Consider the following 25,000-nt stretch of genomic DNA (forward strand, 5'->3'; position numbering starts at 1 on the left):
TATATGGATCTTCTGGCATTTGAAAGAAAATTGGACCAAACCATAATGAGGAAACGGGTGGATATCCAGGAGGCTCTGAAGAGACCGATGAAGGTGAGCGCAGAATATAGGGGGGGACACATCATATCACCGGGGGGCGGGATCCAACCCCAGAGGGCAGGAAGGGGTAAATACTGAATATAGGGGGTGGACAGGGGTAAATACTGAATATAGGGGGTGGACAGGGGTAAATACTGTATATAGGGGAGGAGAGGGGTAAATACTGTATATAGGGGAGATGGAGGGGTAAATACTGTATATAGGGGAGATGGAGGGGTAAATACTGTATATAGGGGAGATGGAGGGGTAAATACTGTATATAGGGGAGATGGAGGGGTAAATACTGTATATAGGGGAGGAGAGGGGTAAATACTGTATATAGGGGAGATGGAGGGGTAAATACTGTATATAGGGGAGATGGAGGGGTAAATACTGTATATAGGGGAGATGGAGGGGTAAATACTGAATATAGGGGGTGGACAGGGGTAAATACTGTATATAGGGGAGGAGAGGGGTAAATACTGTATATAGGGGGTGGACAGGGGTAAATACTGTATATAGGGGAGATGGAGGGGTAAATACTGAATATAGGGGGTGGACAGGGGTAAATACTGTATATAGGGGAGGAGAGGGGTAAATACTGTATATAGGGGGTGGACAGGGGTAAATACTGTATATAGGGGAGATGGAGGGGTAAATACTGAATATAGGGGGTGGACAGGGGTAAATACTGTATATAGGGGAGATGGAGGGGTAAATACTGTATATAGGGGAGATGGAGGGGTAAATACTGTATATAGGGGGTGGACAGGGGTAAATACTGTATATAGGGGAGGAGAGGGGTAAATACTGTATATAGGGGAGGAGAGGGGTAAATACTGTATATAGGGGGTGGACAGGGGTAAATACTGTATATAGGGGAGATGGAGGGGTAAATACTGTATATAGGGGGTGGACAGGGGTAAATACTGTATATAGGGGGTGGACAGGGGTAAATACTGTATATAGGGGGAGGAGAGGGGTAAATACTGTATATAGGGGAGGGGTAAATACTGTATATAGGGGAGATGGAGGGGTAAATACTGTATATAGGGGGTGGACAGGGGTAAATACTGTATATAGGGGAGGAGAGGGGTAAATACTGTATATAGTCGTGTAGAGGGGTAAATACTGTATATAGGGGAGATGGAGGGGTAAATACTGTATATAGGGGAGGAGAGGGGTAAATACTGTATATAGGGGAGGAGAGGGGTAAATACTGTATATAGTCGTGTAGAGGGGTAAATACTGTATATAGGGGAGATGGAGGGGTAAATACTGTATATAGGGGAGATGGAGGGGTAAATACTGTATATAGGGGAGGAGAGGGGTAAATACTGTATATAGGGGAGGAGAGGGGTAAATACTGTATATAGGGGAGGAGAGGGGTAAATACTGTATATAGGGGAGGAGAGGGGTAAATACTGTATATAGGGGAGGAGAGGGGTAAATACTGTATATAGGGGAGGAGAGGGGTAAATACTGTATATAGGGGGTGGACAGGGGTAAATACTGTATATAGGGGGTGGACAGGGGTAAATACTGTATATTGGGGAAGAGAGGGGTAAATACTGTATATAGGGGAGGAGAGGGGTAAATACTGTATATAGGGGAGGAGAGGGGTAAATACTGTATATAGGGGAGGAGAGGGGTAAATACTGTATATAGGGGAGATGGAGGGGTAAATACTGTATATAGTCGTGTAGAGGGGTAAATACTGTATATAGGGGAGATGGAGGGGTAAATACTGTATATAGGGGAGGAGAGGGGTAAATACTGTATATAGTCGTGTAGAGGGGTAAATACTGTATATAGGGGAGATGGAGGGGTAAATACTGTATATAGGGGAGGAGAGGGGTAAATACTGTATATAGGGGAGGAGAGGGGTAAATACTGTATATAGGGGGAGATGGAGGGGTAAATACTGTATATAGGGGAGGAGAGGGGTAAATACTGTATATAGTCGTGTAGAGGGGTAAATACTGTATATAGGGGAGATGGAGGGGTAAATACTGTATATAGGGGAGGAGAGGGGTAAATACTGTATATAGGGGAGATGGAGGGGTAAATACTGTATATAGGGGAGATGGAGGGGTAAATACTGTATATAGGGGAGGAGAGGGGTAAATACTGTATATAGGGGAGGAGAGGGGTAAATACTGTATATAGGGGAGGAGAGGGGTAAATACTGTATATAGGGGAGGAGAGGGGTAAATACTGTATATAGGGGAGGAGAGGGGTAAATACTGTATATTGGGGAAGAGAGGGGTAAATACTGTATATAGGGGAGGAGAGGGGTAAATACTGTATATAGGGGGAGATGGAGGGGTAAATACTGTATATAGGGGAGGAGAGGGGTAAATACTGTATATAGGGGAGGAGAGGGGGTAAATACTGTATATAGGGGAGGAGAGGGGGTAAATACTGTATATAGGGGAGGAGAGGGGGTAAATACTGTATATTGGGGAAGAGAGGGGTAAATACTGTATATAGGGGAGGAGAGGGGTAAATACTGTATATAGGGGAGATGGAGGGGTAAATACTGTATATAGGGGAGGAGAGGGGTAAATACTGTATATAGGGGAGGAGAGGGGTAAATACTGTATATAGGGGAGGAGAGGGGTAAATACTGTATATAGGGGAGGAGAGGGGTAAATACTGTATATAGGGGAGGAGAGGGGTAAATACTGTATATAGGGGAGGAGAGGGGTAAATACTGTATATAGGGGAGGAGAGGGGTAAATACTGTATATAGGGGAGGAGAGGGGTAAATACTGTATATAGGGGAGGAGAGGGGTAAATACTGTATATAGGGGGGGGTGGACACTATATGGCGGAGGGCACACACTACAGTAGCGCAGATCTCCGGGGGTTTTCTCACTTGTTTCTTCTCCTTCTCAGCAAAAGCGAAAATTGCGACTTTACATCTCAAACACGTTTAACCCCGCGAAGACGGACGCTGAAGATTCAGATGGGAGCATTGCATCCTGGGAACTACGGGTGGAAGGAAAACTACTGGATGATGTAAGTCCTGATCATAGGAGCTGACAGTCTATAGAGAGGAGTCCTGATCATAGGAGCTGACAGTCTATAGAGAGGAGTCCTGACCATAGGAGCTGACAGTCTATAGAGAGGAGTCCTGACCATAGGAGCAGACAGTCTATAGAGAGGAGTCCTGACCATAGGAGCAGACAGTCTATAGAGAGGAGTCCTGATCATAGGAGCTGACAGTCTATAGAGAGGAGTCCTGACCATAGGAGCAGACAGTCTATAGAGAGGAGTCCTGATCATAGGAGCTGACAGTCTATAGAGAGGAGTCCTGACCATAGGAGCAGACAGTCTATAGAGAGGTGTCCTGATCATAGGAGCAGACAGTCTATAGAGAGGAGTCCTGACCATAGGAGCTGACAGTCTATAGAGAGGTGTCCTGATCATAGGAGCAGACAGTCTATAGAGAGGAGTCCTGATCATAGGAGCTGACAGTCTATAGAGAGGAGTCCTGACCATAGGAGCAGACAGTCTATAGAGAGGAGTCCTGACCATAGGAGCAGACAGTCTATAGAGAGGTGTCCTGATCATAGGAGCTGACAGTCTATAGAGAGGAGTCCTGATCATAGGAGCTGACAGTCTATAGAGAGGAGTCCTGACCATAGGAGCAGACAGTCTATAGAGAGGAGTCCTGACCATAGGAGCAGACAGTCTATAGAGAGGTGTCCTGATCATAGGAGCAGACAGTCTATAGAGAGGAGTCCTGATCATAGGAGCAGACAGTCTATAGAGGGAGTCCTGACCATAGGAGCAGACAGTCTATAGAGAGGAGTCCTGACCATAGGAGCAGACAGTCTATAGAGAGGAGTCCTGACCATAGGAGCTGACAGTCTATAGAGAGGAGTCCTGATCATAGGAGCAGACAGTCTATAGAGAGGAGTCCTGATCATAGGAGCTGACAGTCTATAGAGAGGAGTCCTGATCATAGGAGCTGACAGTCTATAGAGAGGTGTCCTGATCATAGGAGCAGACAGTCTATAGAGAGGAGTCCTGATCATAGGAGCAGACAGTCTATAGAGAGGAGTCCTGATCATAGGAGCTGACAGTCTATAGAGAGGTGTCCTGATCATAGGAGCTGACAGTCTATAGAGAGGTGTCCTGATCATAGGAGCAGACAGTCTATAGAGAGGAGTCCTGACCATAGGAGCAGACAGTCTATAGAGATGAGTCCTGATCATAGGAGCTGACAGTCTATAGAGAGGAGTCCTGATCATAGGAGCTGACAGTCTATAGAGAGGAGTCCTGACCATAGGAGCAGACAGTCTATAGAGAGGAGTCCTGATCATAGGAGCTGACAGTCTATAGAGAGGAGTCCTGACCATAGGAGCAGACAGTCTATAGAGAGGTGTCCTGATCATAGGAGCAGACAGTCTATAGAGAGGAGTCCTGACCATAGGAGCTGACAGTCTATAGAGAGGAGTCCTGACCATAGGAGCAGACAGTCTATAGAGAGGTGTCCTGACCACAGGAGCGGACAGTCTATAGAGAGGAGGAGTCCTGACCATAGGAGCGGACAGTCTATAGAGAGGAGGAGTCCTGACCATAGGAGCTGAAAGTCTATAGAGAGGAGTCCTGACCATAGGAGCTGACAGTCTATAGAGAGGAGTCCTGACCATAGGAGCAGACAGTCTATAGAGAGGAGTCCTGACCATAGGAGCAGACAGTCTATAGAGAGGAGTCCTGACCATAGGAGCAGACAGTCTATAGAGAGGAGTCCTGACCATAGGAGCAGACAGTCTATAGAGAGGAGTCCTGATCATAGGAGCTGACAGTCTATAGAGAGGAGTCCTGACCATAGGAGCAGACAGTCTATAGAGAGGAGGAGTCCTGACCATAGGAGCTGAAAGTCTATAGAGAGGAGTCCTGACCATAGGAGCTGACAGTCTATAGAGAGGAGTCCTGACCATAGGAGCTGACAGTCTATAGAGAGGAGGAGTCCTGACCACAGGAGCGGACAGTCTATAGAGAGGAGTCCTGACCATAGGAGCAGACAGTCTATAGAGAGGAGTCCTGACCATAGGAGCTGACAGTCTATAGAGAGGAGGAGTCCTGACCATAGGAGCGGACAGTCTATAGAGAGGTGTCCTGACCATAGGAGCTGACAGTCTATAGAGAGGAGTCCTGACCATAGGAGCAGACAGTCTATAGAGAGGAGTCCTGACCATAGGAGCAGACAGTCTATAGAGAGGAGTCCTGATCATAGGAGCTGACAGTCTATAGAGAGGAGTCCTGATCATAGGAGCTGACAGTCTATAGAGAGGAGTCCTGACCATAGGAGCAGACAGTCTATAGAGAGGAGGAGTCCTGACCATAGGAGCTGAAAGTCTATAGAGAGGAGTCCTGACCATAGGAGCTGACAGTCTATAGAGAGGAGTCCTGACCATAGGAGCTGACAGTCTATAGAGAGGAGGAGTCCTGACCATAGGAGCGGACAGTCTATAGAGAGGTGTCCTGACCATAGGAGCTGACAGTCTATAGAGAGGTGTCCTGACCACAGGAGCGGACAGTCTATAGAGAGGAGTCCTGACCATAGGAGCGGACAGTCTATAGACAGGAGTCCTGACCATAGGAGCAGACAGTCTATAGAGAGGAGTCCTGACCATAGGAGCAGACAGTCTATAGAGAGGAGTCCTGACCATAGGAGCGGACAGTCTATAGAGAGGTGTCCTGACCACAGGAGCTGACAGTCTATAGAGAGGTGTCCTGACCATAGGAGCTGACAGTCTATAGAGAGGTGTCCTGACCACAGGAGCGGACAGTCTATAGAGAGGTGTCCTGACCATAGGAGCTGACAGTCTATAGAGAGGTGTCCTGACCACAGGAGCGGACAGTCTATAGAGAGGTGTCCTGACCATAGGAGCTGACAGTCTATAGAGAGGTGTCCTGACCATAGGAGCTGACAGTCTATAGAGAGGTGTCCTGACCACAGGAGCGGACAGTCTATAGAGAGGTGTCCTGACCATAGGAGCTGACAGTCTATAGAGAGGTGTCCTGACCACAGGAGCGGACAGTCTATAGAGAGGTGTCCTGACCATAGGAGCTGACAGTCTATAGAGAGGAGTCCTGACCATAGGAGCAGACAGTCTATAGAGAGGTGTCCTGACCACAGGAGCGGACAGTCTATAGAGAGGAGGAGTCCTGACCATAGGAGCGGACAGTCTATAGAGAGGAGGAGTCCTGACCATAGGAGCTGAAAGTCTATAGAGAGGAGTCCTGACCATAGGAGCTGACAGTCTATAGAGAGGAGTCCTGACCATAGGAGCAGACAGTCTATAGAGAGGAGTCCTGACCATAGGAGCAGACAGTCTATAGAGAGGAGTCCTGACCATAGGAGCAGACAGTCTATAGAGAGGAGTCCTGACCATAGGAGCAGACAGTCTATAGAGAGGAGTCCTGACCATAGGAGCAGACAGTCTATAGAGAGGAGGAGTCCTGACCATAGGAGCTGAAAGTCTATAGAGAGGAGTCCTGACCATAGGAGCTGACAGTCTATAGAGAGGAGTCCTGACCATAGGAGCTGAAAGTCTATAGAGAGGAGTCCTGACCATAGGAGCTGACAGTCTATAGAGAGGAGGAGTCCTGACCACAGGAGCGGACAGTCTATAGAGAGGAGTCCTGACCATAGGAGCAGACAGTCTATAGAGAGGAGTCCTGACCATAGGAGCTGACAGTCTATAGAGAGGAGGAGTCCTGACCATAGGAGCGGACAGTCTATAGAGAGGTGTCCTGACCATAGGAGCTGACAGTCTATAGAGAGGAGTCCTGACCATAGGAGCAGACAGTCTATAGAGAGGAGTCCTGACCATAGGAGCAGACAGTCTATAGAGAGGAGTCCTGATCATAGGAGCTGACAGTCTATAGAGAGGAGTCCTGATCATAGGAGCTGACAGTCTATAGAGAGGAGTCCTGACCATAGGAGCAGACAGTCTATAGAGAGGAGGAGTCCTGACCATAGGAGCTGAAAGTCTATAGAGAGGAGTCCTGACCATAGGAGCTGACAGTCTATAGAGAGGAGTCCTGACCATAGGAGCTGACAGTCTATAGAGAGGAGGAGTCCTGACCATAGGAGCGGACAGTCTATAGAGAGGTGTCCTGACCATAGGAGCTGACAGTCTATAGAGAGGTGTCCTGACCACAGGAGCGGACAGTCTATAGAGAGGAGTCCTGACCATAGGAGCGGACAGTCTATAGACAGGAGTCCTGACCATAGGAGCAGACAGTCTATAGAGAGGAGTCCTGACCATAGGAGCAGACAGTCTATAGAGAGGAGTCCTGACCATAGGAGCGGACAGTCTATAGAGAGGTGTCCTGACCACAGGAGCTGACAGTCTATAGAGAGGTGTCCTGACCATAGGAGCTGACAGTCTATAGAGAGGTGTCCTGACCACAGGAGCGGACAGTCTATAGAGAGGTGTCCTGACCATAGGAGCTGACAGTCTATAGAGAGGTGTCCTGACCACAGGAGCGGACAGTCTATAGAGAGGTGTCCTGACCATAGGAGCTGACAGTCTATAGAGAGGTGTCCTGACCATAGGAGCTGACAGTCTATAGAGAGGTGTCCTGACCACAGGAGCGGACAGTCTATAGAGAGGTGTCCTGACCATAGGAGCTGACAGTCTATAGAGAGGTGTCCTGACCACAGGAGCGGACAGTCTATAGAGAGGTGTCCTGACCACAGGAGCGGACAGTCTATAGAGAGGAGTCCTGACCATAGGAGCTGACAGTCTATAGAGAAGAGTCCTGACCATAGGAGCTGACAGTCTATAGAGAGGAGTCCTGACCATAGGAGCTGACAGTCTATAGAGAGGTGTCCTGACCACAGGAGCGGACAGTCTATAGAGAGGTGTCCTGACCACAGGAGCGGACAGTCTATAGAGAGGAGTCCTGACCATAGGAGCTGACAGTCTATAGAGAGGAGTCCTGACCATAGGAGCGGACAGTCTATAGAGAGGAGTCCTGACCATAGGAGCGGACAGTCTATAGAGAGGAGTCCTGACCATAGGAGCGGACAGTCTATAGAGAGGAGTCCTGACCATAGGAGCGGACAGTCTATAGAGAGGTGTCCTGACCATAGGAGCTGACAGTCTATAGAGAGGTGTCCTGACCACAGGAGCGGACAGTCTATAGAGAGGTGTCCTGACCATAGGAGCGGACAGTCTATAGAGAGGTGTCCTGACCATAGGAGCGGACAGGATTGGTGTCTCTTTGGCCTCTGCGGTCTTGCACTATATTTTGGCGTCTTGTTTTCGATGTGAGACGATATTGTGTAGTGTGAACTGAGGTTTATTCAGTTGCTGTTGGGGATGGAAACATAAAAAGGGGTCACTTTATAATAACATGTAAGATGTTGGGTCAGTAGGGGGCGCTGAGGTCCCAGGAAACCTGGAAGGAATTACTGGTAACCGGGAGAGGAATGTGCGGCCCCAGAATCTGAGGGCCACTTAGCCTTATGTGCCTGGAGGAGAGGTCACCGCAGAACGGGGGAGGACATCATAGGTCATAATGGCGTCTCTTTAGGTAAAGGCCTTGACTCCTCAGACGGTTCAGAGATGGAGGAGGCTGGAGGACCGACCCATAGGGGGCGATTGATCAAATCCTGTCCATTGGAAAAGTTGCCCAGTTGCCCATAGCAACCAATCAGATCACTTCTTTCATTTTGCAGAGGCCATGTTAAAAATAAAAGAAGCGATCTGATTGGTTGCTATGGGCAACTGGTCAACCTTTTTTTTCTGCACAGGTGATAAATCATTGTCTGCAGGATGGTGGTGACTGAAGAAACGAAATCTGGATAAAAACAGAGACCAATGGGCAGACACCAGGTAGATGGTCTCACCACCCGGAGTCCGGATAAAAACAGAGACCAATGGGCAGACACCAGGTAGATGGTCTCACCACCCGGAGTCCGGATAAAAACAGAGACCAATGGGCAGACACCAGGTAGATGGTCTCACCACCCGGAGTCCAGATAAAAACAGAGACCAATGGGCAGACACCAGGTAGATGGTCTCACCACCCGAAGTCCGGACCTTGGCCGAGGAGAGGACCCGCCCGGAGTCCGGACCTTGGCCGAGGAGAGGACCCGCCCGGAGTCCGGACCTTGGCCGAGGAGAGGACCCGCCCGGAGTCCGGACCTTGGCCGAGGAGAGGACCCACCTGGAGTCCGGACCTTGGCCGAGGAGAGGACCCGCCCGGAGTCCGGACCTTGGCCGAGGAGAGGACCCGCCCGGAGTCCGGAACTAGGCCGAGGAGAGGACTCGCCCGGAGTCCGGACCTTGGCCGAGGAGAGGACCCGCCCGGAGTCCGGACCTTGGCCGAGGAGAGGACCCGCCCGGAGTCCGGACCTTGGCCGAGAAGAGGAACCACCCGGAGTCCGGATAAAAACAGAGACCAATGGGCAGACACCAGGTAGATGGTCTCACCACCCGGAGTCCGGATAAAAACAGAGACCAATGGGCAGACACCAGGTAGATGGTCTCACCACCCGAAGTCCGGACCTTGGCCGAGGAGAGGACCCGCCCGGAGTCCGGACCTTGGCCGAGGAGAGGACCCGCCCGGAGTCCGGACCTTGGCCGAGGAGAGGACCCGCCCGGAGTCCGGACCTTGGCCGAGGAGAGGACCCACCTGGAGTCCGGACCTTGGCCGAGGAGAGGACCCGCCCGGAGTCCGGACCTTGGCCGAGGAGAGGACCCGCCCGGAGTCCGGAACTAGGCCGAGGAGAGGACTCGCCCGGAGTCCGGACCTTGGCCGAGGAGAGGACCCGCCCGGAGTCCGGACCTTGGCCGAGGAGAGGACCCGCCCGGAGTCCGGACCTTGGCCGAGAAGAGGAACCACCCGGAGTCCGGATAAAAACAGAGACCAATGGGCAGACACCAGGTAGATGGTCTCACCACCCGGAGTCCGGATAAAAACAGAGACCAATGGGCAGACACCAGGTAGATGGTCTCACCACCCGGAGTCCGGATAAAAACAGACCAATGGGCAGACACCAGGTAGATGGTCTCACCACCCGGAGTCCGGATAAAAACAGACCAATGGGCAGACACCAGGTAGATGGTCTCACCACCCGGAGTCCAGATAAAAACAGAGACCAATGGGCAGACACCAGGTAGATGGTCTCACCACCCGAAGTCCGGACCTTGGCCGAGGAGAGGACCCGCCTGGAGTCCGGACCTTGGCCGAGGAGAGGACCCGCCCGGAGTCCGGACCTTGGCCGAGGAGAGGTCCCGCCCGGAGTCCGGAACTAGGCCGAGGAGAGGACTCGCCCGGAGTCCGGACCTTGGCCGAGGAGAGGACCCGCCCGGAGTCCGGACCTTGGCCGAGGAGAGGACCCGCCTGGAGTCCGGACCTTGGTCGAGGAGAGGACCCGCCCGGAGTCCGGACCTTGGCCGAGGAGAGGACCCGCCTGGAGTCCGGAACTAGGCCGAGGAGAGGACCCGCCCGGAGTCCGGACCTTGGCCGAGGAGAGGACCCGCCCGGAGTCCGGACCTTGGCCGAGGAGAGGACCCGCCCGGAGTCCGGACCTTGGCCGAGGAGAGGACCCGCCCGGAGTCCGGACCTTGGCCGAGGAGAGGACCCCCCTGGAGGCCCATCTCTAACCTGACGTCAAGGTGGTTTTCACTGAAGAATGGCGCTCACTTGCTCCTGGTGACTGACAGATCAGGGGCAGAATATGTTCAAGTAAACAATCAGATTGACATATAGAAAAGCCCGGAAGATGGGAGACGAGGCCTCACTGAGCCCAAAGACAAGAAGTTCTTTCCATTCATCTCCTTCCTGAAGCCAAATAACAGGAGAGACGAAGCGGAGGATTAGAAGCGGAGGATTAGAAGATCCTAAAATGACATTTCCCTACAATATGTGATAGAGAAGGGTTTTCTATATAAGGCTTCATTCACACAGTTTTTTTCAGAAAAAAACAGATACATAAAACTGATGCAAAAAAACTGATGCTGCTGAAGCCGTAATCCGTCCCCATTGACTTACATAAAAAAACAAAAAAAAAACGCTGACCGGAACAGATCTGTTTTTTTGCTGTACACATTGAGGTTGACCACGTTTAGCAAAAGTAAAACGAAGACAAAGTGATGGGAATGGCGCCTAAACCTGGAGTAGAAAGAGGATTCTCCACTGACAGGCGGAGTAGAAAGAGGATTCTCCACTGACAGGCAGAGTAGAAAGAGGATTCTCCACTGACAGGCAGAGTAGAAAGAGGATTCTCCACTGACAGGCAGAGTAGAAAGAGGATTCTCCACTGACAGGTGGAATAGAAAGAGGATTCTCCACTGACAGGCGGAATAGAAAGAGGATTCTCCACTGACAGGCGGAATAGAAAGAGGATTCTCCACTGACAGGCGGAGTAGAAAGAGGATTCTCCACTGACAGGCGGAGTAGAAAGAGGATTCTCCACTGACAGGCAGAGTAGAAAGAGGATTCTCCACTGACAGGTGGAATAGAAAGAGGATTCTCCACTGACAGGCGGAATAGAAAGAGGATTCTCCACTGACAGGCGGAGTAGAAAGAGGATTCTCCACTGACAGGCAGAGTAGAAAGAGGATTCTCCACTGACAGGCAGAGTAGAAAGAGGATTCTCCACTGACAGGCGGAATAGAAAGAGGATTCTCCACTGACAGGCGGAGTAGAAAGAGGATTCTCCACTGACAGGCGGAGTAGAAAGAGGATTCTCCACTGACAGGCGGAGTAGAAAGAGGATTCTCCAACCAGATGAAAGGATTCTGGTGGAGAAAAGTAGCAAAGCTTCTCCCGGGAAGACAACATGGCTGCATGTTCTCAGTGCGGGGTCCTCGTTCTCTCTTACACTCTACGTCGCCCCTCGGAGATGGGGGTCCACCGCAGGAAATGTGCGCCCCCCTTTATTTGAAAGTGATAGGAAATATAAACTTCAGCTAAAAAACTGCCAAGTAGAGAACCAGCCTAACATTGGTGGCCGGGTGTATATATATATACGATGGGGTCTCTATTAGAGATGTCGCAAATTGTTCACCGGCGAACTTAGCGCGATGGTATCGCCGGGCGAACATATGTGAAGTGCGATCCGCCCCCTATACTTTAACATTGCGGTAAACTTTGACCCTGTCAGCAGACACATTACAGCCAATCAGCAGCAGTCCCTCCCCTCCAGACCCCCCTACCTCCTGCACGGACGCCATTTTCCCTCATTCAGCTGCAGGCTTAGGTAGTGCAGGGTCAGAGAAGCTGCTGTATAGGGAAAGCGATAGCTAGGTTGCTGCTAGGTGGTGTATTCAGGGTCCAGGTTACTCCTAAAGCTCTAGTCTAACATCTGCTTTAAGGACAGCACCCAAAAAAGCCCTTTTTAGGGCTCAAATATCAGTCCGTGTGTCTTGGAACAGCTGGAGGCACCCTGGTTGGGAGGGAACCGCTGGTTAAAAGGGGTACTCCAGAATCAAACTTAAGTTCCTTCAAGCAACTAACTACAGTATTAAAAGGGCTATAAGTGCAGTTCGTGTGTCTTGCAACTGCTGGAGGCACCCTGGTTGGGGACCTCTGCCTAAAGGGGGATCTAACTATGTGATGCCTAAAGGGGGGCTCTAACTATGTGATGCCTAAAGGGGGGGCTCTATGTGCTGCCTAAAGGGGGGATCTAACTATGTGCTGCCTAAAGGGGGGATCTAACTATGTGCTGCCTAAAGGGGGGCTCTAACTATGTGATGCCTAAAGGGGGGCTCTAACTATGTGATGCCTAAAGGGGGGCTCTAACTATGTGATGCCTAAAGGGGGGGCTCTATGTGCTGCCTAAAGGGAGGATCTAACTATGTGCTGCCTAAAGGGGGGATCTAACTATGTGCTGCCTAAAGGGGGGCTCTAACTATGTGATGCCTAAAGGGGGGCTCTAACTATGTGATGCCTAAAGGGGGGCTCTAACTATGTGATGCCTAAAGGGGGGCTCTAACTATGTGATGCCTAAAGGGGGCTCTAACTATGTGATGCCTAAAGGGGGCTCTAACTATGTGCTGCCTAAAGGGGGCTCTAACTATGTGATGCCTAAAGGGGGCTCTAACTATGTGATGCCTAAAGGGGGCTCTAACTATGTGATGCCTAAAGGGGGCTCTAACTATGTGATGCCTAAAGGGGGCTCTAACTATGTGATGCCTAAAGGGGGGCTCTAACTATGTGATGCCTAAAGGGGGGCTCTAACTATGTGATGCCTAAAGGGGGGATCTAACTATGTGATGCCTAAAGGGGGGCTCTAACTATGTGATGCCTAAAGGGGGGCTCTAACTATGTGATGCCTAAAGGGGGCTCTAACTATGTGATGCCTAAAGGGGGCTCTAACTATGTGATGCCTAAAGGGGGCTCTAACTATGTGATGCCTAAAGGGGGCTCTAACTATGTGATGCCTAAAGGGGGGCTCTAACTATGTGATGCCTAAAGGGGGCTCTAACTATGTGATGCCTAAAGGGGGGCTCTAACTATGTGATGCCTAAAGGGGGCTCTAACTATGTGATGCCTAAAGGGGGGCTCTAACTATGTGATGCCTAAAGGGGGGCTCTAACTATGTGATGCCTAAAGGGGGGCTCTAACTATGTGATGCCTAAAGGGGGGCTCTAACTATGTGATGCCTAAAGGGGGGCTCTAACTATGTGATGCCTAAAGGGGGGCTCTATGTGCTGCCTAAAGGGGGGCTCTAACTATGTGATGCCTAAAGGGGGGGGGGGCTCTATGTGCTGCCTAAAGGGGGGCTCTATGTGATGTCTAAAGGGGGCTAGCGCAGGTTATTCCAAACCATTTAGGAATAATAGGTGATTTATGTCCTTTATGGATTAATACCTGACTCTGCATCATCTCTGTAATGTTCCGTGTGAGTTTTGCCCTGGGTCCCGCTCCGGCTCACCACAGTTCAGGTGTTCGGCTGCTTTCACACTATAAACATTCATCCGTTAGAAAAGCGAAAAGTCCTGAGAAACGGACGTTAGAGAATCCCATTAAAGTCTATGGTAATATTTGATTATCCACTATGATCCGTTATAGTCGGTCATGGATAACGGACGTTAGTTGTGACGGAAGAAATAACGGGACCTGCACTAATTTTTCTTCCGTCACAAGAAACGGGTGAATTATCCGCCGTTATTTATAACATTGAAGTCTATGGTGACGGATGAACCTTTATGTCGTCCACCCGGTTTATAATATCCGTTATTACTTCTGAGCTCAGAAGAGGTGACATCAGGGACTCCTGCAGTGCTGAGGGACTACTACTACTCCCATTATGGTACAGACTCCCACAGCCGGGACTACTACTACTCCCATTATGGTACAGACTTGTTTCCATGATGGGAGTAGTAATTCCCTGGCTGCAGACAGCTGGGGAGGCTACATTAGTGCTTGTACTACAACCCCCATTATGGAACAGACTGTTCCATGATGAGGGTTGTAGTACAGGGGCTGAGGGATTGATCGCACCGGGTTTTTTCACTTCTGAGACCTGATCCGATCAGAAGTTATTAAGCAGAGGAGCGGGGGACAAGCTCCACAACCCTGCGATGTTTTAACTTTCATTCTTGAATCCCCCGCGGGAGCCCTGAATGGCCGGTCAGGATTCTCAGCGAGAGATTGAAAAATGAACTTTGAGAGTAGCGGGGGCCAAAGAGCACTGTGGGGGGCAAGAGATATAGCGCTGCAGAGGGGGGGGCAGACATATAGGCTATATATCTAGCCCCCCAGCAGGGCATTAGGTATGACCCCCGCCTGCACATTAAATATATACCCCCCGCCGGTGCATTAAATATATACCCCCCGCCGGTGCATTAAATATATACCCCCCGCCGGTGCATTAAATATATACCCCCCGCCGGTGCATTAAATATATACCCCCCGCCGGTGCATTAAATATATACCCCCCGCCGGTGCATTAAATATATACCCCCCGCCGGTGCATTAAATATATACCCCCGCCTGCACATTAAATATATACCCCCCGCCGGTGCATTAAATATATACCCCCCGCCTGCACATTAAATATATACCCCCCGCCGGTGCATTAAATATATACCCCCGCCTGCACATTAAATATATACCCCCCGCCGGTGCATTAAATATATACCCCCCGCCGGTGCATTAAATATATACCCCCCGCCGGTGCATTAAATATATACCCCCCGCCGGTGCATTAAATATATACCCCCCGCCGGTGCATTAAATATATACCCCCCGCCGGTGCATTAAATATATACCCCCCGCCGGTGCATTAAATATATACCCCCCGCCGGTGCATTAAATATATACCCCCGCCTGCACATTAAATATATACCCCCCGCCGGTGCATTAAATATATACCCCCCGCCGGTGCATTAAATATATACCCCCCGCCGGTGCATTAAATATATACCCCCCGCCGGTGCATTAAATATATACCCCCGCCTGCACATTAAATATATACCCCCCGCCGGTGCATTAAATATATACCCCCCGCCGGTGCATTAAATATATACCCCCCCGCCGGTGCATTAAATATATACCCCCCGCCGGTGCATTAAATATATACCCCCCGCCGGTGCATTAAATATATACCCCCCGCCGGTGCATTAAATATATACCCCCCGCCGGTGCATTAAATATATACCCCCGCCTGCACATTAAATATATACCCCCCGCCGGTGCATTAAATATATACCCCCCGCCGGTGCATTAAATATATACCCCCCGCCGGTGCATTAAATATATACCCCCGCCGGTGCATTAAATATATACCCCCGCCGGTGCATTAAATATATACCCCCCGCCGGTGCATTAAATATATACCCCCCGCCGGTGCATTAAATATATACCCCCCGCCGGTGCATTAAATATATACCCCCCGCCGGTGCATTAAATATATACCCCCCGCCGGTGCATTAAATATATACCCCCGCCTGCACATTAAATATATACCCCCCGCCGGTGCATTAAATATATACCCCCCGCCGGTGCATTAAATATATACCCCCGCCGGTGCATTAAATATATACCCCCGCAGCGCATGTATATCTGCCCCCACAGCTCTTCTATATACACATACCTCTGCTGCCGAATTAATGAAAGGTATTTCTATTAGCAGCGTATACTGCCGGAGCCGACTCTATACGCTGCTAATAAAAATACCTTTCATTCATTCGGCAGCAGAGGTATGTGTATATAGAAGAGCTGTGGGGGCAGATATACATGCGCTGTGGGGGTATATATTTAATGCACCGGCGGGGGGTATATATTTAATGCACCGGCGGGGGTATATATTTAATGCACCGGCGGGGGTATATATTTAATGCACCGGCGGGGGGTATATATTTAATGCACCGGCGGGGGGTATATATTTAATGCACCGGCGGGGGGTATATATTTAATGCACCGGCGGGGGGTATATATTTAATGCACCGGCGGGGGGTATATATTTAATGCACTGGCGGGGGGTATATATTTAATGCACCGGCGGGGGGTATATATTTAATGCACCGGCGGGGGGTATATATTTAATGCACCGGCGGGGGGTATATATTTAATGCACCGGCGGGGGGTATATATTTAATGCACCGGCGGGGGGTATATATTTAATGCACCGGCGGGGGGTATATATTTAATGCACCGGCGGGGGTATATATTTAATGCACCGGCGGGGGGTATATATTTAATGCACCGGCGGGGGGTATATATTTAATGCACCGGCGGGGGGTATATATTTAATGCACTGGCGGGGGGTATATATTTAATGCACCGGCGGGGGGTATATATTTAATGTGCAGGCGGGGGTATATATTTAATGCACCGGCGGGGGGTATATATTTAATGTGCAGGCGGGGGTATATATTTAATGCACCGGCGGGGGGTATATATTTAATGCACCGGCGGGGGGTATATATTTAATGCACCGGCGGGGGGTATATATTTAATGCACCGGCGGGGGGTATATATTTAATGCACTGGCGGGGGGTATATATTTAATGTGCAGGCGGGGGTCATACCTAATGCACTGCTGGGGGGCTAGATATATAGCCTATATGTCTGCCCCCCCCTCTGCAGCGCTATATCTCTTGCCCCCCACAGTGCTCTTTGGCCCCCGCTACTCTCAAAGTTCATTTTTCAATCTCTCGCTGAGAATCCTGACCGGCCATTCAGGGCTCCCGCGGGGGATTCAAGAATGAAAGTTAAAACATCGCAGGGTTGTGGAGCTTGTCCCCCGCTCCTCTGCTTAATAACTTCTGATCGGATCAGGTCTCAGAAGTGAAAAAACCCGGTGCGATCAATCCCTCAGCCCCAGTACTACAACCCTCATCATGGAACAGAGTCTGTTCCATAATGGGGGTTGTAGTACAAGCACTAATGTAGCCTCCCCAGCTGTCTGCAGACTCCCGCAGCCAGGGAATTACTACTCCCATCATGGAAACAAGTCTGTACCATAATGGGAGTAGTAGTAGTAGTCCCGGCTGTGGGAGTCTGTACCATGATGGGAGTAGTAGTAGTAGTCCCGGCTGTGGGAGTCTGTACCATGATGGGAGTAGTAGCAGTCCCGGCTGTGGGAGTCTGTACCATGATGGGAGTAGTAGTAGTAGTCCCGGCTGTGGGAGTCTGTACCATGATGGGAGTAGTAGTAGTAGTCCCGGCTGTGGGAGTCTGTACCATGATGGGAGTAGTAGTAGTCCCGGCTGTGGGAGTCTGTACCATGATGGGAGTAGTAGTAGTAGTCCCGGCTGTGGGAGTCTGTACCATGATGGGAGTAGTAGTAGTAGTCCCGGCTGTGGGAGTCTGTACCATGATGGGAGTAGTAGTAGTAGTCCCGGCTGTGGGAGTCTGTACCATGATGGGAGTAGTAGTAGTAGTCCCGGCTGTGGGATTCTGTAGGCAGAGGTGTTCGGCCGTACATGAGGGATAACGGTAACGGTAGAATATTTATTCAGCCCTTAGAATCCTTTATACAGAGAAAACAGACATTTAGTAACGGATGATGAATGCTCAGAGTGTGAAAGCGCTTAGTCCAGGTATTAGTCCAGGTATTAGTCCAGGTATTAGTCCAGGTATTAGTCCAGGTATTAGCCCCGGTATTAGCCCCGGTATTAGTCCAGGTATTAGTCCAGGTATTAGTCCAGGTATTAGTCCAGGTATTAGTCCACGTGTTAGTCCAGGTGTTAGTCCACGTGTTAGTCCAGGTATTAGTCCAGGTATTAGTCCAGGTATTAGTCCAGGTATTAGCCCCGGTATTAGTCCAGGTATTAGTCCAGGTATTAGTCCAGGTATTAGTCCAGGTATTAGTCCAGGTATTAGTCCAGGTATTAGTCCAGGTATTAGCCCCGGTATTTGTCCAGGTATTTGTCCAGGTGTTAGCCCAGGTGTTAGTCCAGGTGTTAGTCCAGGTATTAGCCCAGGTATTAGTCCACGTGTTAGTCCAGGTGTTAGTCCAGGTATTAGCCCAGGTATTAGCCCAGGTATTAGCCCAGGTATTAGTCCAGGTGTTAATCCAGGTGTTAGTCCAGGTGTTAGCCCAGGTATTAGTCCACGTGTTAGTCCAGGTATTAGTCCAGGTGTTAGTCCAGGTGTTAGTCCAGGTGTTAGCCCAGGTGTTAGCCCAGGTGTTAGCCCAGGTGTTAGCCCAGGTATTAGTCCACGTGTTAGTCCAGGTATTAGTCCACGTGTTAGTCCAGGTATTAGCCCAGGTATTAGTCCAGGTATTAGCCCAGGTATTAGTCCACGTGTTAGTCCAGGTATTAGTCCACGTGTTAGTCCAGGTATTAGCCCAGGTATTAGTCCAGGTATTAGTCCAGGTATTAGTCCAGGTATTAGCCCAGGTATTAGCCCAGGTATTAGTCCAGGTATTAGTCCAGGTGTTAGTCCAGGTATTAGTCCAGGTATTAGCCCAGGTATTAGTCCAGGTATTAGTCCAGGTATTAGTCCAGGTATTAGTCCAGGTATTAGTCCAGGTATTAGCCCAGGTGTTAGTCCAGGTGTTAGTCCAGGTGTTAGTCCAGGTGTTAGTCCAGGTATTAGTCCAGGTATTAGTCCAGGTATTAGTCCAGGTATTAGCCCAGGTATTAGTCCAGGTATTAGTCCAGGTATTAGTCCAGGTATTAGTCCACGTATTAGTCCACGTGTTAGTCCAGGTATTAGCCCAGGTATTAGTCCACGTGTTAGTCCAGGTATTAGTCCACGTGTTAGTCCAGGTATTAGTCCACGTGTTAGTCCAGGTATTAGTCCACGTGTTAGTCCAGGTATTAGTCCACGTGTTAGTCCAGGTATTAGCCCAGGTATTTGTCCAGGTATTAGTCCAGATATTAGCCCAGGTATTAGTCCAGGTATTAGTCCAGGTATTAGTCCAGGTATTAGTCCAGGTATTAGCCCAGGTATTTGTCCAGGTATTAGTCCAGATATTAGCCCAGGTATTAGTCCAGGTATTAGTCCAGGTATTAGTCCAGGTATTAGTCCAGGTATTAGTCCAGGTATTAGTCCAGGTATTAGTCCAGGTATTAGCCCAGGTATTTGTCCAGGTATTTGTCCAGGTATTAGTCCAGATATTAGCCCAGGTATTAGTCCAGGTATTAGTCCAGGTATTAGTCCAGGTATTAGCCCAGGTATTTGTCCAGGTATTAGCCCAGGTATTTGTCCAGGTATTAGCCCAGGTATTAGCCCAGGTATTTGTCCAGGTATTAGCCCAGGTATTAGTCCAGGTATTAGTCCCCCTGAAACAACTTTTAAATCACTATTGTGGCCAGAAAGAGTCCCTGTGGGTTTTAAGATTCGCCTGCCCATTGAAGTCAATAGCGGTTCGCAAACATTTGCGGAAGTTCGCGATCGCGGTCCGCGAACCGAAAATTTTATGTTCGCGACATCACTAGTCTCTATATGATGGAGGTCTCTATATGATGGAGGTCTCTATGATGTCTCTATATGATGGAGGTCTCTATGATGTCTCTATATGATGGAGGTCTCTATGATGTCTCTATATGATGGAGGTCTCTATGATATCTCTATGATGTCTCTATATGATGGAGGTCTCTATATGATGTCTCTATATGATGGAGGTCTCTTTATGATGGAGGTCTCTATGATGTCTCTATATGATGGAGGTCTCTTTATGACGGAGGTCTCTATGATGTCTCTATGATGGAGGTCTCTTTATGACGGAGGTCTCTATGATGTCTCTATATGATGGAGGTCTCTATGATATCTCTATGATGTCTCTATATGATGGAGGTCTCTATATGATGGAGGTCTCTATGATATCTCTATATGATGGAGGTCTCTATATGATGTCTCTATATGATGGAGGTCTCTTTATGATGGAGGTCTCTATGATGTCTCTATATGATGGAGGTCTCTTTATGACGGAGGTCTCTATGATGTCTCTATATGATGGAGGTCTCTTTATGACGGAGGTCTCTATGATGTCTCTATATGATGGAGGTCTCTATGATATCTCTATGATGTCTCTATATGATGGAGGTCTCTATATGATGGAGGTCTCTATGATATCTCTATATGATGGAGGTCTCTATATGATGTCTCTATATGATGGAGGTCTCTTTATGATGGAGGTCTCTATGATGTCTCTATATGATGGAGGTCTCTATATGATGGAGGTCTCTATGATATCTCTATATGATGGAGGTCTCTATATGATGTCTCTATATGATGGAGGTCTCTTTATGATGGAGGTCTCTATGATGTCTCTATATGATGTCTCGGTCTGATGCTGTCTCTCTCTTCTCTCAGCCCAGTAAGATGAAGCGGAAATTCTCCTCCTTTTTTAAGAGTCTGGTGATTGAGTTGGACAAGGACCTGTACGGACCGGACAATCACCTGGTGGAGGTGCGTTTGATATGGCTCTTCAGGATGTGGCCCCTGATGGGGCTTCTTATAAGTCCCATCTCTTTAGACACAATCTAAGAGCCCCCATTTCTGGAAACAGTTTGAGGGGCACCACTTCTCTGGGTGGGGGTAGAGGAGCACCACTTCCTCTGGGTTGGGGGTAGAGGGGCACCACTTCTCTGGGTGGGGGTAGAGGAGCACCACTTCCTCTGGGTTGGGGGTAGAGGGGCACCACTTCTCTGGGTGGGGGTAGAGGAGCACCACTTCCTCTGGGTTGGGGGTAGAGGGGCACCACTTCTCTGGGTGGGGGTAGAGGGGCACCACTTCCTCTGGGTGGGGGTAGAGGAGCACCACTTCCTCTGGGTGGGGGTAGAGGAGCACCACTTCCTCTGGGTGGGGATAGAGGAGCACCACTTCCTCTGGGTGGGGGTAGAGGGGCACCACTTCCTCTGGGTGGGGGTAGAGGAGCACCACTTCCTCTGGGTGGGGGTAGAGGGGCACCACTTCCTCTGGGTGGGGGTAGAGGGGCACCACTTCCTCTGGGTGGGGGTAGAGGGGCACCACTTCCTCTGGGTGGGGGTAGAGGGGCACCACTTCCTCTGGGTGGGGGTAGAGGAGCACCACTTCCTCTGGGTGGGGGTAGAGGAGCACCACTTCCTCTGGGTGGGGGTAGAGGGGCACCACTTCCTCTGGGTGGGGGTAGAGGAGCACCACTTCCTCTGGGTGGGTGGTAGAGGAGCACCACTTCCTCTGGGTGGGGGTAGAGGGGCACCACTTCCTCTGGGTGGGGGTAGAGGGGCACCACTTCCTCTGGGTGGGGGTAGAGGGGCACCACTTCCTCTGGGTGGGGGTAGAGGGGCACCACTTCCTCTGGGTGGGGGTAGAGGAGCACCACTTCCTCTGGGTGGGGGTAGAGGAGCACCACTTCCCCTTGGTAGGGGTAGAGGGGCACCACTTCCTCTGGGTGGGGGTAGAGGGGCACCACTTCCTCTGGGTGGGGGTAGAGGGGCACCACTTCCTCTGGGTGGGGGTAGAGGGGCACCACTTCCTCTGGGTGGGGGTAGAGGGGCACCACTTCCTCTGGGTGGGGGTAGAGGAGCACCACTTCCTCTGGGTGGGGGTAGAGGAGCACCACTTCCTCTGGGTGGGGGTAGAGGAGCACCACTTCCTCTTGGTAGGGGTAGAGGGGCACCACTTCCTCTGGGTGGGGGTAGAGGGGCACCACTTCCTCTGGGTGGGGGTAGAGGGGCACCACTTCCTCTGGGTGGGGGTAGAGGGGCACCACTTCCTCTGGGTGGGGGTAGAGGGGCACCACTTCCTCTGGGTGGGGGTAGAGGGGCACCACTTCCTCTGGGTGGGGGTAGAGGGGCACCACTTCCTCTGGGTGGGGGTAGAGGAGCACCACTTCCTCTGGGTGGGGGTAGAGGAGCACCACTTCCTCTGGGTGGGGGTAGAGGAGCACCACTTCCTCTGAGTGGGGGGTAGAGGGGCACCACTTCCTCTGGGTTGGGGTAGAGGGGCACCACTTCTCTGGGTGGGGGTAGAGGGGCACCACTTCCTCTGGGTTGGGGTAGAGGAGCACCACTTCCTCTGGGTGGGGGTAGAGGGGCACCACTTCCTCTGGGTTGGGGTAGAGGAGCACCACTTCCTCTGGGTGGGGGTAGAGGAGCACCACTTCCTCTGGGTGGGGGTAGAGGAGCACCACTTCCTCTGGGTGGGGGTAGAGGGGCACCACTTCCTCTGGGTGGGGGTAGAGGGGCACCACTTCCTCTGGGTGGGGGTAGAGGAGCACCACTTCCTCTGGGTGGGGGTAGAGGGGCACCACTTCTTGGGTTGAGAGGCTCCATGTCTTTGGTAAATGCAGATTAGCGACACTATTGATTATACACTTTCCTGATAAGACATATAAAGGATGTGAACTCCTCAGGGGCGGGGTCTCCTGTATTTAACTCATCTCCTTTTCTCAGTGGCACCGGACACCCAGCACCCAGGAGACAGACGGCTTCCAGGTGAAGCGACCAGGAGATGTCAGTGTGCGCTGCACCCTGCTGCTGATGCTGGACTACCAGGTGACTGTCACGCTGCCGCCCCAAAGTCAGACTATCCTTCTCAGCCTGTGACAGTATATGAGGAGTCTCCTGTCCTGTAGAGGGCACCATTTTTAGCTGGTGGCTGCTTATGTGTATATGAGGGGTGTCCTGCCTTGTGAGGGCATTATTCTAAGCCTTTGACTGTGTGAGAGGTGTCCTGCCCTGTAGGGGGCATCCTTTTAAGCCAAAAACTGCATATGTGTATATGAGGGGTGTCCTGCCCTGTAGGGATGTTATTTTTAGCTGGTGACATTATATGTGTATATGAGGGATGTCCTGCCCTGTAGGGATGTTGTTTTTAGCTGGTGTATATATATATATGTATATGAGGGGTGTCCTGCCCTGTAGGGATGTTGTTTTTAGCTGGTGTATATATATATGTATATGAGGGGTGTCCTGCCCTGTAGGGATGTTGTTTTTAGCTGGTGTATATATATATATATGTATATGAGGGGTGTCCTGCCCTGTAGGGATGTTGTTTTTAGCTGGTGTATATATATATGTATATGAGGGGTGTCCTGCCCTGTAGGGATGTTGTTTTTAGCTGGTGTATATATATGTATATGAGGGGTGTCCTGCCCTGTAGGGATGTTGTTTTTAGCTGGTGTATATATATGTATATGAGGGGTGTCCTGCCCTGTAGGGATGTTATTTTTAGCTGGTGTATATATATGTATATGAGGGGTGTCCTGCCCTGTAGGGATGTTATTTTTAGCTGGTGTATATATATATGTATATGAGGGGTGTCCTGCCCTGTAGGGATGTTATTTTTAGCTGGTGTATATATATATGTATATGAGGGGTGTCCTGCCCTGTAGGGATGTTGTTTTTAGCTGGTGACATTATATATGTATATGAGGGGTGTCCTGCCCTGTAGGGATGTTGTTTTTAGCTGGTGACATTATATATGTATATGAGGGGTGTCCTGCCCTGTAGGGATGTTGTTTTTAGCTGGTGTATATATATATGTATATGAGGGGTGTCCTGCCCTGTAGGGATGTTATTTTTAGCTGGTGTATATATATATGTATATGAGGGGTGTCCTGCCCTGTAGGGATGTTGTTTTTAGCTGGTGTATATATATATGTATATGAGGGGTGTCCTGCCCTGTAGGGATGTTGTTTTTAGCTGGTGTATATATATATATGTATATGAGGGGTGTCCTGCCCTGTAGGGATGTTGTTTTTAGCTGGTGTATATATATATGTATATGAGGGGTGTCCTGCCCTGTAGGGATGTTGTTTTTAGCTGGTGTATATATATGTATATGAGGGGTGTCCTGCCCTGTAGGGATGTTGTTTTTAGCTGGTGTATATATATGTATATGAGGGGTGTCCTGCCCTGTAGGGATGTTATTTTTAGCTGGTGTATATATATGTATATGAGGGGTGTCCTGCCCTGTAGGGATGTTATTTTTAGCTGGTGTATATATATATGTATATGAGGGGTGTCCTGCCCTGTAGGGATGTTATTTTTAGCTGGTGTATATATATATGTATATGAGGGGTGTCCTGCCCTGTAGGGATGTTGTTTTTAGCTGGTGACATTATATATGTATATGAGGGGTGTCCTGCCCTGTAGGGATGTTGTTTTTAGCTGGTGACATTATATATGTATATGAGGGATGTCCTGCCCTGTAGGGATGTTGTTTTTAGCTGGTGTATATATATATGTATATGAGGGGTGTCCTGCCCTGTAGGGATGTTATTTTTAGCTGGTGTATATAGATATGTATATGAGGGGTGTCCTGCCCTGTAGGGATGTTATTTTTAGCTGGTGTATATATATATATGTATATGAGGGGTGTCCTGCCCTGTAGGGATGTTATTTTTAGCTGGTGTATATATATATGTATATGAGGGGTGTCCTGCCCTGTAGGGATGTTATTTTTAGCTGGTGTATATATATATGAGGGGTGTCCTGCCCTGTAGGGATGTTATTTTTAGCTGGTGTATATATATATGAGGGGTGTCCTGCCC

The 25,000-nt window shown here is 49.8% G+C and overlaps 1 protein-coding gene across 2 annotated transcripts in view; it reads left to right on the forward strand.

Annotated features, from left to right (window-relative positions):
- The first annotated feature begins 82 nt into the window (after positions 1-82).
- The window catches only part of LOC130305617 (SWI/SNF-related matrix-associated actin-dependent regulator of chromatin subfamily D member 3), a 58,735-nt gene continuing 33,817 nt past the window's right edge, over positions 83-25,000 (forward strand). For both annotated transcript variants that reach the window (XM_056552011.1, XM_056552012.1), the window contains exons 1-4: positions 83-93; positions 2,980-3,102; positions 20,836-20,931; positions 22,899-23,000. In XM_056552011.1, coding sequence (XP_056407986.1) covers positions 88-93; positions 2,980-3,102; positions 20,836-20,931; positions 22,899-23,000 — 327 coding nt within the window. In that variant the 5' untranslated portion in view covers positions 83-87. The remainder of the gene's footprint in view (positions 94-2,979; positions 3,103-20,835; positions 20,932-22,898; positions 23,001-25,000) is intronic.

Source organism: Hyla sarda, unplaced genomic scaffold (genome assembly GCF_029499605.1).
Source record: "Hyla sarda isolate aHylSar1 unplaced genomic scaffold, aHylSar1.hap1 scaffold_1326, whole genome shotgun sequence".
Classification (NCBI taxonomy): domain Eukaryota; kingdom Metazoa; phylum Chordata; class Amphibia; order Anura; family Hylidae; genus Hyla; species Hyla sarda.